Source organism: Psammomys obesus, unplaced genomic scaffold (assembly GCF_907164565.1).
Source record: "Psammomys obesus unplaced genomic scaffold, mPsaObe1.curated_primary_1811, whole genome shotgun sequence".
NCBI lineage: Eukaryota > Metazoa > Chordata > Mammalia > Rodentia > Muridae > Psammomys > Psammomys obesus.
In genome coordinates, this window is record NW_026593286.1 from 2,693,046 (window position 1) to 2,708,700 (window position 15,655).

Genomic DNA, 15,655 nt, shown 5'->3' on the forward strand with positions numbered 1-15,655 from the left:
CGACAGCCAACAGGAACAGAACAGGGGTCACCATCCTATAACCTCCAAGAAAGTGAAAGTTCTGGATACACAAATGAGCTCAGAAAAGGATCCAAAGGTCCAGAAGGACCCAGCTTGGCTAACTGCTGATGAGAGTCCATTACACCTGGAGCAAAGGTCCCAGCAGGGTGAGGCCCATACTCCTGACCCAAGAGCTATCAAGTCACAGATGACATTGCTCAAAACTGCGAGTCTCTGGGTATTTATTACATACCAACAACGACCTTGCTTCTGAGATAGCATTTGCCCTTGTTGGCCTCCTCTGAGCTAGGGATGTTGGGTACCTCAAACACATGCCATGCTAGCATGCCTGGCCGGCCAGCCCCTCATCCCATCGGGATTAATTTGTGGCACTGGGCCAAAATCCCTAAATGGAGTCCACATGCCTCAAGAACCTCCCCTTGGGACACGGTTCTCATTGTAGTCCACTTTCACCCAACATGCACTTGGTCCTTGAAGGAAGTGGTGCTAAAAACTATAAAGCCACCAGACCTGCCTTGAGGAGTCTAGTCATGGACTGGCAAAGGAGCCACTCGAATGAAGCCTGTTATGCCCCAGCTACTTCTGATAGCAGGATTTAAATTAGCCTGTAATTCAATACAGCTTCAGGTCCTCGTAAACTCCACCATCCTCGGCACCCACATCTCTTAGAGTGCTCACATGACCTGTGGGGGAGACGGAGCCTCACAGTACAGGAAGTGATGGCAATCATCTTGTTTCCTGGAACCTGTCCAACCACACACCAGCAGACAGAAGAGCCAAACACTGACACGGATCCAAACCCTACGTGTGACGGTGCATGTCTTCCTGAGACAAACCCTACTACACTCAGCGGAGCTCACACTAGCTTTGATGCCCGAAAGAATCAGCCAGTGGTTCAGCAGTGTGCTTTGGCCTATTCAGACATGCTGCTAAGAACAGCAACACACAGAAGCTAAAAGAATGATAGTCATGAATATGGTCCCTGTTGAGTCACCAGGGAAGGCTCGATGTGATCAAGTTGTGAAATGAACTGAAGTACAAAGCAGCCAAGGTTCACCGTGTGACACTCAGGTGCAAGTTCATTCCCTGTGCACAGTGCAAAGCCCAGGCCTGTCCAAAATATGCCAACTGTCCAGGTGGTTCTTGGGGTTGGCTGCCTCAGGCAGGTGCTCCAGGGGTGCAGGGCAAAGTTTCCTAGACAGATGCTTTGCCAAAATACAAAAACCATAGCTCAAGGTCACAGCCTCCAAGCACACCCTTCCACTGGCTGCCCTCAGCCTACAGGAGACTAGGAGCAGTTTCCAGAAGAGCACAGCAGGGACCTAGTGCTTCTCCTCTGGAGGCCCAGCCCACCAGGGCTTCACAAGCCTCCTGCATGCTGGTGCTTTCCCAAGGGACCTTGCTGTGTGGGGATACATGCGTGTTTTGGGATATTAGACGCTCTGCAGAACAGAGGTAGGAAAGTAAGGGGGGGGGAGAGGGAGAAGAATCAGAGTCCAAACCCATGTTCACTGGCTGCAGAGAGCAAACATGGTTTTGTTGGTTGCTCTAGAAACTGCACGGGTGTAGTACCATCTTGGCTCTTCATCTTGGTTCATGCGCAGGGCTGAGGCAGGAGGTGACAGGGCCAGGCTCCTGTGACAAGCCACAAGCTTGCTAGTTTCTTGGGAACTCCCAAAGCTGCTTGTTCAGAATATAAGTTTCCTCCCCTTCTATAGGCCCTGGCTGGCACTCCCCTAGCTGCTGTGGGCCCAGACCTGAGATCCTATAAACAGCTTTTATAGGCTGGGCTTTTAAATTGAGGCACTCCTCCAGGGTGGGGACAGCTGCAAAGGTCCCACAGACCACCACAGCTGCCGATGACAAGTCCACAAAGCTGACCCTTTGGCTCCAGACTCCACTTTACATCTCATACACCATAATCAAATCCAAGGGCACACCTACCTGGGTGAGACATGCAACCCAGAAACACATCCACCCTGGTGACACACACAATCCACGGACACACCCATCACGGTGACACACACATCTGAAGACATCTCCACCCCGAGTAACAAGGATGGCATGGACGGCCACCAAAAGGTACAAGTCTGGCCCAAGGCCTCCTCAGGTCTTCCATCTACTTGCCCTCACTGCCAGCCCTACAGCTTGCTGCAGCCTCCCTCGGCTAAGTGTCCAGCTCGCTGGCCAGCTGCAGAAATTACTTCCAACAAAAAGCCTTTTGTGGGTTATACAGAGCCACTCGTGACAGCCCCAGGACAGGCTAGCAAAGGCTTCAGAGAGTTGAGAAGTCGGTGGAACGACCTGACTATCAGTAAAGTAAGCGCTGGGGGTCACTGAGCAATTGCCCTGGAGCGCCTCTGGCCATGAAAGACTAGACACCTGATTTGTGCAGTGTGCTCAGGCATAAGATAGGTCTACAGCAGGTCTACCCCCATCTTCAGGGTACATGGCCTTCAGTGGTTCCTTCAGCATCCACACTACCACTCATGCCAGGCCTGGGCCTTGAGACTTTCCTGAGACTCATGCCTGGCAGGAAAAGTATAGGTGCCAGGCCCTCTTCTGCCCCGCTCCGGCTGTGGGAATGACACTGATACCAGGGGCCCTGGAGTCTACAAGAGAAGCTTGAAGAATTTACACTTATGGATCAGAGCTCTAAGGAAGCTCTTGAGAAAGAGATCTGAGACAGTTCTGATCTCAGGTTACTTCCTCCACCAGACTGAGAAAGGCTAGGGACCGACAGAACCAGCTCCCACACCTCTATCCCCGGGCAGACCCATTGTGCACGGCCCATAAGCAGCTTGGCCCTGCAGAGCGCCTGGCGGTGGGATGCATCATTCTCAGGTTTTAAGAACTCCAGGAGGAGCTCTCCAGGAGAGCTCTGGGTCACCCTGGGTCGGTCTGCTTCCTCCGATGCTACATGAAGATGCTACCCCAGGGGCTACTTAGACGTAAAGACTCCAGGGACAGGAGGACGTGTCCATGCTAATGATACATTTAGTGAAGCCTCCAGGCTTTAGAGTTGAGCAGGATTGGTAGCATTTTCATCAGGGCATTATTTCATCATGACATAACCGTAACTATAACCGTTTCAGAAAACTCCTACAGATGTAGTGAAAAGTTCACTCATGTGAGTGCAGCTGAAGCCCAAAGTGGCACCAAAAAAGGCTGGCTTGGTTTAGAAATAGGCAAGGGGCCTCCATCCTGGTGAGATCCATCCCCACGAGAAGGAACATAAAAAATCTTATGTGGGAGCTTGGAAGTCCTGGTGCGCACCCACCCACCCACGCCCGTGTTAGCGTGGCCGACAAACACATGGTGGTTTCCAGACTGGGGTGGAGGTTGCAGAGCGACAGAATCCCTTTCCTGAGTCGCCTTGGTTACAGGAAGTAGCAACAGCTACCGACTTTTGTTTCTACGGAAACCCCCACAGCTTATATTCGGCAGACTCTAAAAACAGTCTGCTATTGAGTGCAGCCAACTGGATGCACGGTGGAACAGGAAAGCACAGGCACTAGCCTCTGTTCCGTGGATTGACTGCCCATGACCCGTGGCTATCCCATGGGTCTCCTCCTATTCTTAAAATGAGTATGCGACTTTCCAAATCCTTCTATCTCCGCCACGAGGTCCCCAGTAACAGTAAGCCTGCTCCTTACGGCTGGAGCTGTGCGTGAGGACACGTTCCTGTCAGTGCAGGAACGTCCCCGGGAACAGTAAGCCTGCTCCTTACGGCTGGAGCTGTGCGTGAGGACACGTTCTTGTCAGTGCAGGAACGTCCACTCTTAGAGGGTATTGGAAATGCTGGAGAATCACAGGCTTTCAGGGTGAGGCCAGGCCAGGACGGCACTGCAGAGAGCTTACCACAGACCACTCAGGCGGGCTCAAAGAGCAAGGTGGAATTTAAGCAGACTGAACACACACGTTACACAGTTCAAACTACATCACTACCCTGTAAACTGTCAGCATGGGAAATGAGGGGGATGCTGCAGATGGAGCGGTACACACCCGTAACACCAGCAGCTGGGAGGCAGAGTCAGGTAACTCAGAAGTTCAAGGCCAGTCTGGGCTACAGAGTTCCTGTCTCACAAAACAGCAGCAGAACGGAAGTTTGGGAAGAGTATAATAGGCTCTGCTAAGGACCTTCTCAAGATGTGTGGAGTGGTGGGGGGTGTCTTAGTGAGACACCCATGTCCGTCCCCATCACAGTGCTACAAACTGCATTTATTTTATTTGGTGTGTGTGTGTGTAAAGGAGAGGTAAACTTTGATGCCTTCCTCAATCACTCTCCAGTGTTTGATATAGGGTCTCTCTTTGAGCCTGTGGTCCATCAGTTTGACCAGACAAGCTGGCCAACAAGGCTCAGGGCCCCTCCTGTCTCCCCAGCACGTCGACTACAGGTGTGCCATGCCAAACTTTTACTTGGACACTGAGACTCCAAACTCAGGTCCTTGAGCTCTAAGCACTTTGCCGTGTCCGTGAGCACAGCCCTTCTGATGGTACTCAGCCACACTGGCACACCTGCCCTGGGGGGACTCAGGACGCAGGCCACAAGGTCAATGGGGACCAGGTTCCTCAGTGTACCGGAGGGGATGTAGAACAAAGAGTTACAGCCTGAAGTTCAACTTCCTTTGTGCAACTTCTTTTAAAATATTACCAAAATGAACTGATTAATTAATTAGTCAAAATGTATTAACCGATTAATTAAACTATCCTTTAATGAAAAAAAGTGACTGTACTACTCCTAGCTAGGCCCACAGGCTCCAAGGAGGTGTTACACTGCTCTGAATGTGATACAGTACGTGGTCCCTGAGGCGCCCAAGGCTGAGTATTCTCAAGGGAGCGGAGTTCCCGGTGGAGGTAGAGATCTGCAGACCTGGCCTTGAGTGTGAGTTCTACCACAGTTCTGGGACACAGCTTGATAATTCAGTTGCAAACATCTTTTCCATGGCAGAAGTAAGAACCAGGCAACACCAGCTCTAAGAGAAACAGGCTTCTTCAGGACCAGGATGTTCACGTAACATACATGACATCTAACACGAAAGGGGTATGAGGACCATACATACCACCCTGGCAACACCAAAGCCATGACTAAGGACTTCCAGGGCTGAGCAAAGAGGGTCGCTTCCTCTTAATTTAGGGGCTCCCTCCAGGAACCTCATCTAGGCTCTACTCCCTCAGCTGTCTGTTCCATTCTAGACTGTTCCCTGAAACCCACTCCTAAGGTTTCATCAACTGTTGACACCGTTCTTTCTAAGAATGAGCCGGGAAACTGCAGACCCCAGATACAGAACAGCTTGTAACAACTTGCAGCAGAATACTGTCCACCTAGCAAAACAGCTGCTGTCTTTGTCAAGTAAGCTGTGCCTGCCTGAGAGATCTAGCTGAGTATTGACATTCCTTAATGGGGAGGGGGTGGGAAAGCCACTGGAGATTCCTACCACACCTTCCAGACATGTTGGGGTCTTTGGGAAGTGTTAGAATATACAGGCTGGAGAAAGTTAATCTAAAGGGACTCCATCTATGTGGCTTTCGAGACGCCATCATTCTTGCTAAGTAAGGACTCTCCAGGGAAGCTGCTTTGGAGTCAGCCACACTCTATCATCCATGATCTCTATAAGTGAGCCAAATAAATCCTTTGGTTCCCAAGGTTGAGCGTCAGTGAAATGGTACTCTGATTTGTCCATGGGACCTTCGGACAATGTCGAGAAGACATTGTTTACGTCTCCTTAGGCAGGGAATTCTCACAATACAAGCCTTGTATTCAGTGGACATGCCTGGAAACAACCATGGGAGAAGCCATGTTCTAATTCAATGAACTTTTCAATCAGGGTTGGAGGTGGAGAGGTGTCACGTAAGCTATAAGATAAAGGCTTGAATCACAGTATCACGTGACTGACATAGGCTTGGGACTATAACCAGCAGTGCTTGCCGGCCTATGCCGAGGCCCTGAGTTCAATCTCATGAAACAAAGATTCACAAGTAACATCTAATTTGTCAGTATGACTTGAAAAACAGCAAAACGGAGGCTCCTGCCAGCCTTCCATCTCCACTTTTCTCTGTCTTATTGAGAAAAATAAAGTCCATTCAACATCTTCTCATGTGGAAATTACCAGACAGGCTGTGGGATCACATGTGTGTACTCCAGCACTTCTGAGCCGGAAGTGAGAGGGTCAGGAAACCCAGACCAGTGTCAGCTACTCGGCACCCTTCGTCAGAAAAGGAGTGTGTGTGTGTGTGTGTGTGTGTGTGTGTGTGTGTGTCTGTGGTGGGGAGGGGGGTGGATCAGAGTGATGCAAGCCCAGGGCTTCGAAGCTGGTGGCTGCAACATAAAAGCAGTGTGGTGGAGGCCACCAGTTGCATATATGCTCTCTGCCAGGCTGGCCTGAAGCACTGTATACAGTGGTGCCAGTGTCAGCACTAGTTTCAAGCCAGCTGACCAGGGGCCTAAATGCTCCACCACCCGTCTGAGGGGACTCAGCAAGCCTCCTGACTTTCTGATCCCCCATTTGCTCTTTATCTGTAAATCAGAGATAGCTAACAGTCTACTCCCATGAGGTGATGGCTGACATCGGCTACATAAACTGCACCAGGCTGATTCAGCGGGGAGTCTGGTAAATTTAGCTACTTTTACTACTCATGAAGTGTCTTCTCTGACAGCTACTGAGGAGGAGAGTGGCATGAACACAGTTCACACTGAGTTCAGAAGTGCAAGAGAAGCACACTGGCCCTAGGGAGATTACACAGAGGGAAGGTGAACTCAGACATACACCTCATGCCCACTCTCCCCCCCCCCCCCACATACATACACACTGCACTGGTACACACACAGGTATCAGAGTCAATGTTATAGGCCAAATATGGTGGCCTTTATCTGCAATGCAATCCCAGCACTCAAAGACAGGAAGGAGTATCACAACTGTGAAGAAAGTCTGGCCCACATGGTAAGAACCTGTGTTCCCAAAAGTTAAAAAAAGGAGTGGGTCAGCAAGACGGCTCAGTGGGTAAAGGCATCTGGCATGAAGGCCTGGTGACCTGAGTTCAATCCCTGGAACCCAAGTGAAGGCAGGAGAGACCAACTTTACAAAGTTGTCCTTTGGCCTCTAGACACATCCTGTGTCAGGCCCACCCACTCCCCTCCAATAAAATAACAAAAATCACACACACACACACACACACACACACACACACACACACACACACACACCTATTGTGGGTTTTGCTGTTGTTCTGTTTGTTTTGGTTTTGGTTTTTGTTTTATTCCCCCAAGACAGGGTTTTTCTGTGTCGTCCTGGCTGTCCGAGAACTCACTCTGTAGACCAGGCAGTCCTTGAACTCACAGAGACCCCTCTGCCTCTGCCTCCTGAGAGCTGGGATTAGAGGTGTGGCCAGCCAGCTGCGTTACTTCTTTATTATACAGTGGCCGTACCTTAGATTGGAGGGAACCCACACCTCACCACGGAATGCACGCCTGCAGGACTGGGTGTGGCTTAATTGGTCTGTCTCTGCCTTCATTGGTTGTTCTGGAATTTGCTCCTGGGACAAGTGACCAAGTTGCAGTGGCCAACAATCACTTGGCAAATCTAAATTACCTTCTTGGGTATATTCACACTAATGTTTGGTTTAATTTGAGAGAAAGGGGAGGCTGGCGATGGCTCAGCAGTTAAGAGCACTGTCTGTTCTTCCAAAGGACCAGGGTTCAGTTCCCAGCTCCCATATGGCAGCTCATAACTGTCTGGGAATCCCAGTTCCAGGGGATATGACAGCCTCACACAGGCATACATGTAGGCAGAATACCAATGTACATAAAATAAAAATAAATAAATTATTAAAAAAAGGGGAGAAAGGAGTTAGTTCATTTAACTATATCTACTATCACAAGTCCGGGAAGTCCACCCTGGATGAGCAAGCTAACTTTTTTACAACACAGACCAGACCAGCTGGCCTCCACCGAGAGCAGTCAGGTAATAGAGCCCTCCCTTTCCCGAAGGTTCAAGGAAAGGGCTCTGGGCCTTAAGGTTAATCCTCTAAATTGAATGGAATTTTGGGAACTCTGGCATCGGAGTGAGCGCTCACAACCAGCCAGTGCTGAGTCACACAGCCTGATTTTTCTGGGAAAAGCTGTTCCCCTTGAGCATTGCCTTTTGAGGAGCAAATACGTGGTACCAATGCCTGGCTCGGTTCTGTTTAAAGAAAGAATCTCACTCTAAGCAGGTTCATCTCCAATCAGCTGTGCTGAGAAATGGCCACCATAAATAACTCAGTTTCCTGCTCTCACCCGGGTAAGTGGCGGCCCAGCCTCAAGTTTTATGCAGTGTGCAAGGGAGGCTTCCGCTATGTGACAGTTGTTCGGCTGAACAGAAACCAGCCTAGAGAAAAAGGGAAATTCAGTCTTCACTGTCACCCAAGAAGCATACTACAAGACACTGGCTTCCACTGTAGTTCCTGGCCTTCACTACTGCGTTCAGTGGTCTCCAGTGCTGGGGGGTGGGGGTGGGCTCAGAAGCTGATATTGGAATGGCCCAGTAGCTGTGGCCTCTAGACTGGGATGAGCCTGTCTCCCAGGAGTGACAGGGGAGCTGACTTATGCCATGGGCAGGACTATGGGAGCAGGTGACCGACACCTGACACAGGGCCTTCAAGGTCTCTCTGCTTCTCAAGCCAGAAAGCCCATGAATTCAGCCTCAAGTACAAGCATCTCAAAGTCAACCTCCACCTGCCTACAGTGCTGGCTGAGGGGGTGCCTTGGACCCCAAAACAACAAAATGGGAAGCAGCAGTGACAGGAAACAAAAGCCCAACAGAGGAACCAGAGATGCCCTCACCAAATTAAGCTATTACATCACTCAGGCAAACAAGGTAGCAATAGGGCTGATGATTTGGGGCTGGGGATATTTGGATTAGAATGCTTGCTTGACACAGGCGAGAAAGAGACAGACTGACACACACACAGAAAAGAGTGAGACAGACAGAGACAGAGACACAGGCAGACACAGGGAGAGACAGAGAGACAGATAAACACACACAGACAGACATAAGCAGACACATAGAGAGAGCACAAGCGTGCTTGGAACACACACACACACACACACAGAGTAATAAGTCAGGCTAAAAAAATGAAGCAAAGGGCCTCAGAGCTGTAACTCAAAAGAAAAGAACTTACTATTTTTATCTTAACTACATGGGGAAACAACACATTTAAAATGTGCGTACTTCCAGTTCCAAGACCTGTGGGTTGGGTGGGATACAGCTTCCTATGAGAGGGGCTTGATTGCGACACAAGTCACCCACAGAGTTCATGTTTGAGAACCCTGTGACTGAGTTACAAACAAAACAAACATCTCAGTGCGCCAAGTAAGTCTCTGCTTTTGTGTAGAGCTGCACTCATAGATCTCCTGCCCACGTTCCGCCTGTGGGCCGTGAATTACATGCGTCTGGTGGGGCTAACCTCTACCTCTTCCGTCTACCTGAATCCTTGCCCTGGTATGGCCTGGCCCCTTTCAGGGTAAGTGCTCATCAGTGTGTGGAAAGAAAGACACCAGAGATGACACAACCTGAGCAACACAAAGAAGCTACAGAAGTTGAAGATTGCCGCTTTGGGGCTGGAGAGATGGCTTAGTGGCTAAGAGCACTGACCGCTCTTCCAGAGGACCCGGGTTCGATTTCCACCATCTACATGGGGGCTCACAACTGTCTGTAACCCCAGTTCAGGAGATCTGATGCCCTCTTCTGGCCTTCACTGGAATCAGGCAGGCAAGCGAATCACATTCATCCACCTGAAACCCCATACATATAAAGGCAAACAAACAAGCAAGCAAGCCAGCCAACAAATGAAGAATGCCAGTTTCCACTGTGGATGCAGAGCCTCAGACTTTTCACCAGCAGACCTGCTTGCACCCCATCAAGCCTGCTGTCTCCCTCCTTTTTTCTTTATGGTGCTAAGGCCTTGAACACAGGGTTAGGAAAGCACTCCAACACTGAGTTATATCCTCAGCCTCTAAAGATTTCTATGTTTGTTTCGAAACAGGGTCTTGCTATTTGGCCCAGGCTGGCCTAGAACTGGAGTTCCTTCAGATCTAGCAACTGAGTGCCAGGGTTGCAAGTGTCCAGGCCTTCAACAACACACTCTGCTTCAATCTTGCCCCTTGTCTTAGCTCGGGGCTGAGGTCATGCCATCTGTCTGCTTCCTCTTGCCCACTTGGTTCTCTCTCAATCCAGCCCAGGGAGACCCCTGCTCCTATGAGCCAGGGGTACTTACTGCAGAACCCAATAGCCATTCTGTAGCAGTCACTGCTGCTCTCCAGCTACATACTCAACCCAGGGCCCAAGGCAGCTGGGTGGCCTCCCTTCTACCCCACCAGCCATTGTCATACCCCTGCATACTTCCTGCCCAACAGGCCATCAGCCTCATAAACAGGGGCCACATTTTGTTTCTTTTTCTGTAAGCTTCCTTAATGAAGTTTTTGCTATTGTTTTGTAAACCTCTTAAAGATTCACAACCTCCTTCTAGACTCTTCTGGGACCAAACACGGTCCAGAATTCACCACTGTTGGAATTTAGCAGGGTAAGAGGAGGCACAGGCCCCATTTTGTTACACAGCAGTCCTTCATCAGATGCAATGGAGAGGGCGGCAGAGCAGTGTGTGCAGGTCACACTGCACTAAAAGAGCCTAAAAATAGCCCCGTCTGGGACAGGGCAGGGCTCCGTGCAAGACGAATTCAGCCACAACCTTACATGTAAACATTCACACTCTCCTCAGCGCTCTGTGCTTCCTGGTTTCCGAAGTGGATGGTGGGCCTTCATTAGCCCGGTGAGCACTAAAGAGGACCAGGCTCCAGCCTCTTACTGCTGGGTAGGTTGTGTCTTGCCTGGGCTCCAGGCAGGCTCCAAATGTTGAGCAGGGGGAGTATCCTGGAGTTGGAGGTGGAGTCCCACCTCTTGGGCCTCTCCCTGCCTTCCTTACATTCTGTTCTCTGTGTTTAGTGTTTAGTCTTCCCTTCGGCCAGGACTCCGTCGCTTGGTTCCTGTATGCTAGAGCAAGCCCAGGGCTGACTTCCTTCCCACTCTTGCCTTCTATGGTGTGCCTGGGACTCTATTCTGAACACCGCTGTCTCAGGAGCTGTGCCTCCTCCCTGATCTCAAGATTCCCCCGAAGAGGATTCCAAAGTGGCCCTGCAGGTTCTGTCCCTTGGCCTATAGGTTACAGGCTAACTCCAAAAGCCTGATTTACTGCCCTAAATGAGGCCATAGATTAAGCACATTAAAACAGACAGAAACAAAGCAGCTCTCGGCAAGGAATTGAACTTTCAAGCCTGTCACTGAAATCAAAGTTTACTCACACCTTCCCCTCACTACGAGGAAACTGCCCCAGTCAAAGTGGCCCTCACCTTGACTATGGGATTAACACCTGGTGAGTGAGTGACTGGGGGCTTACACCTTTGTCATGGTCTCACCGAAGCTGAAGCTGGATAAGATGGGAACCTTGGGTCTCCCTCTGTATGTAGTACTAACTCTCTAAACTACACCTTTTTACTTTTCAACATCCCCATTCATAAAAAACCACTGCAGTGAGTGAGGAGGGGAGGTTCGGGTCTGTAAGTCCAGCACTGCAGAGGTGGAGACATGAGGATCCCAAGTTCGAGGCTAGATTGGGTATACTGATCCAGTATGAACTCCCAGCCTCAAAACCACAACCATTAAGCTCCGGACAGTGTAACAACCAAAGGTCCTCAACTCTCTTGTGCCCAATTTCAAGGCTCCTCCGCTGTCCCTCTACAAGTTCGGTAAGTGAAACACGTGTAAGACCTCGACAAGACACCAGAGACTCCTGAGCCGCCAAAGTAGAGCAGGGGCCATGGATCCTTGAGGGAGGTGTTCCTGAAGTCAAGCGCCTGTAAGCCCTCCAAGCCACTCAAGGCAAGGTGGAGCCACCGGGCAAGGGCCCAGTTCCTAGGTGCTGTACTCGGTAAAACACCAAGCCAGCACTTCCCTGTGAAACTCTACACCACGCTCAGATCTCAGACCTCGCTCGGTTGGTTCCAGGCCAGCCAGCTGGGCAGAGCCCGCCTGGAGACCATCACCAGGGCGGAGGGAGAGACCACGCTCCTTTTCGTCCTTGAGAGAGGCACTGGGACACAAATGTACTTTTCAGAGCGCCACCTGCGGACACCTTGCACTCAGCCAGCCACCTGATGGCAGGCTGCCTGCCCTGCCTCGGGGTTTTGAGTGGCTCTCGCTGGGCCCACCCGCCTCTGCTACAGCAGGACCGCCGCGGCCGAAGGGGCCGCTGCCCTTGACCGTAGAGCCGTAGGGGGACCCAGCTCGGCGGCTGCTGCTGGCAGGCACAGGTCTGAGCCGCGCCTTCCTCTTACCAATTTTTGCGCTTCTGGACTCAGACAATCGATTTCCTGGTTTTGCGCGCCGGCCGGGCTGGTCATGTTGCCGAAGTGCAGACCAACTTCCCACCCACGAGTTCGCGCCGCAGACCTGCTCCCTTTTCGGCAGGCGGAGGGCTCTCAGAGAGGCCACATGCCCTGATCCAGGAAAGCCGTCCAGGCAGAAGCGGGACTCGCGACGATCCCCCGGGCGCACACAGCTCGGACACCCGGCGCAGCGGCTCCCTAGCTGGGGTGCGGCTGGCAGGGCGGGGCACAGGTGGCCCCGGGCCGGAGGGCGGGAGTGGCAAGAGAGAAGCCCAAGGCACACTCCGCCTCTGCCCCGCCCAGCCCCGCCCCACCCCCCACCCGCCCCGTGCCTGCCACCCCTTCCTTCCCAGCCTTTCCCGCGCTCTTTCCAGTGGGATGTACCCCTTCCCTCCGGCTCCACCCACCCAGGAGTCCGTCTGCCTCCAGCGCTTCTCCAAGCGGCCACATCATTGTCGCTCCAGTCGCTCGCAGCACCTACGACGGCACTCCCAGCCTAGCGCTCCTTCCGTGAGGCCCACCCAAGTGTGCCCACCCGGGACACCGTGCCCTCATCCTCCGTGGCCCCGCCCACGCCCGCCCCTTGCTCCGCCTCAGACCTCCGGACCCGCCTCCCTCCCCTCTCAGACCGGGTGCCATCAATCACCACCCGGTCCCTGCGGCAGACACCGGAAAGGCGGAGGGGGATGACCCTGGGGACCCCACCCGCGGCCCCGCCCTCACCGCCCCACGGCTGACTCAGCGAGGGAAACGCGCCTTCGGTTAGGACACGCGTGGCTTGACCTAGAACCACACGGAACCACAGTGCGTGAGCCTCTGCCGGAGCGCAGCTGCATCAGCCGCGGGGATCTTCCGAGCCATCGCGGCCCTGGGACCATAGAGCTACCACCCCTAGCCACGCAGGACTAGTATCGAGCATCAAGTCTGGGTGACAGCCGAGTTCCAACAGGGCGCGGCGAGGAGCTGGTCTCCACGCGGGACACTGACCCGACCCCTAGTACGCGCCTTCCAAGTCCACTGAGCGGGAGCCCCCCGGATTTAAAATTAAAGCCATGCGGGCAAGAAACCAGAAGGTTCCAGTGTTGTGTGCTATGGACAGAAACAACCCAAAAGAAGCCTCGTATCTCCCCGTGACCTATTTTATCCGCCCTAGAAGGGCCTTCTCCAGGCTCAAATGGAAAAGCAGCAGGGTCTCCTGGCTTTTTATCTGTTCTGGAGACTCCAGAAAGATTCTGGAGAAGCCAGGGTCACATCTGAGACCGGCTGACACGCTTTGACACGCTTCTTGGTAACAACAAACACACGTGTGCACTGGGCTACCCGCATACGGACCAGCATCCTGGCACCACGTCCCTGGGCAGTGCTTCAAATGGACTGGGTTGGCCAGAGGGTGAGCACAGAGAAAGATGGGTTCTGAGGGGCAGGATGGAGGAGGCATGGTTTTGGGAGTACTATGAAGGTTTAAAGAGAATGGGCACCTAGTTTTGGTGAAGTGCCTCATTTGAGGAAAGCTCCCCGGAAAGGAGAGAGAGGGGACCGGCTTCCAGCAGCTGGTCTCACCATAACATTTTACAAATGCCAGTTTAAAGTTCTTGGGTCTACGAAATTCAACTCATTAGAGAGAATAGCTTTGGAGAGCACAGTAGCGGTAAGGTTTGTGGCATCTGTGGGGCACAAGCAATTCTCCTCGGAGCAACTTTACAGTTGAGAGTGGAGGCCAGTTAATAACAGCCTGACAGAGTCTGGCTACTGTAGTCCGACCTAGATAGGTCAATTCTAAGCCCCTGGGCACGTGGCAGCCTGGGACTCCCACACTACCTCAGCCCCGGGGCAGGCTTAGTTTGCTCTGCCTGACCCCCCACAATGCCTGAAGACATCTGGCAGCACTTCCCCAGACCCAAGGTGTCCCTTGGCTTCTAACAAGCTCATTAACAAGGTCTTTATGCCTGGTGTCCAGCTCAGCAAGAATCATAGCACACTGTCCTTGCCAGTGATTGACAATCCTGTTTTTCTCCAGTGCATTTTCTAAGGTGTCCTTCCTCCAGCAGGAACACCTCCCAGCACCCCCGACCAATGCTCCTTCTATCTTCCACAGCAGCCACAGAATAGCAGTAAACACACACGAGACTTGTGGTTCTGCAGCCTGGCAGCATGGGATGGCAGCTGGCACCCTAACACCCCACTCTCTCAGACGCCACATGTGGACTCAGGTGAGCCCCACCTGTCCTGTTTGCTGGCTGATGTGGGCAGTTCCCAGCCCCAGAAGTGTGGAAGTCCATATACTGAGTGGCATGTTTAGTATCTACCCTCAGTGGTACCATTTAAATCTAAATGCTAGGGCCTAGCCTGATTGCACAGGCATGTAATCAGCTTGGCCCATGGAGGCAGGAGGACTGAGATCTGAAAGCCATCGTTGGCTTTTATACCAAGTTTGAAGCCAGCCTCGGCTATTTGAAACTTTGTCTCAAAATAACATTGTCTTTGCTGGGGAGGCAAAGACAGGCAGATCTTTGAGTTCTAGCACAGCCTGGTCTACACAGCAAGTCCCAAGACAGTGAGGGCTGCAGAGTTTGTCTCAAAACCCAACAAAAGTAAGTTAATCAAGTAGAGGCCCAGAATTACCTTCCATTAATTTTGATGCTAATCCCGCTCTGATGCCCCTCCTTGACCTCACCCAACCAAGCCTCTCTACCCTTTTTAACGTTTTGCAAGGCATAGTTAGGGTGATGAGTGTAAAGTGAATGGGGGGGGGCAAAAAGCGACACTCAATGGAATGGGGTCTACACAAAAGCTTTACCCCAACAGAACTCTAAAGCCGCCTTGGCAAAGCAATAAAAAGCCTTTGCCTTGAAGAAACTAAAGCCACCTAAACACACCAATACATCAGACAAGAAGCCCCAGGGCGCCTTTGAAAGTCCGAGAGAAGCCTCATCCACTGGATTGATGACATCTTGGTTGTGTCAAAGGTCTTTTTCTTTTCTCTTTTTAGATGGTCTCATGGAGCTGATGCTCCCCTCAAACTCTGGATTCTCCTGTTTCTATCTCCAGACTGCTGGGATTACAGGTATGTGTTTCCATGTTGTGTTCAGGGTCCTTATCTCGGTGAGGTCAATGATGCAACTCAGTTTTATTTAAGCCTTGGATCTCTTTGTGAACACACTGTAGGCTTTGGGAAAGACCTGTGCCTACCATGGTGTGTGTGTGTGTGTGTGTGTG

The 15,655-nt window shown here is 51.8% G+C and overlaps 1 protein-coding gene across 21 annotated transcripts in view; it reads right to left on the reverse strand.

Annotated features, from left to right (window-relative positions):
* The window catches only part of Lrrfip1 (LRR binding FLII interacting protein 1), a 122,130-nt gene that overhangs the window by 59,664 nt on the left and 46,811 nt on the right, over positions 1 to 15,655 (reverse strand). For 6 of the 21 annotated variants that reach the window (XM_055617134.1, XM_055617136.1, XM_055617129.1 and 3 more), the window contains exon 1: positions 12,389 to 12,660. The exons of the other annotated variants lie outside the window; for them this stretch is intronic. In XM_055617134.1, coding sequence (XP_055473109.1) covers positions 12,389 to 12,454 — 66 coding nt within the window. In that variant the 5' untranslated portion in view covers positions 12,455 to 12,660. Of the gene's footprint in view, positions 1 to 12,388; positions 12,661 to 15,655 lie in introns of those variants that run through there. 21 annotated transcript variants of the gene reach the window in all.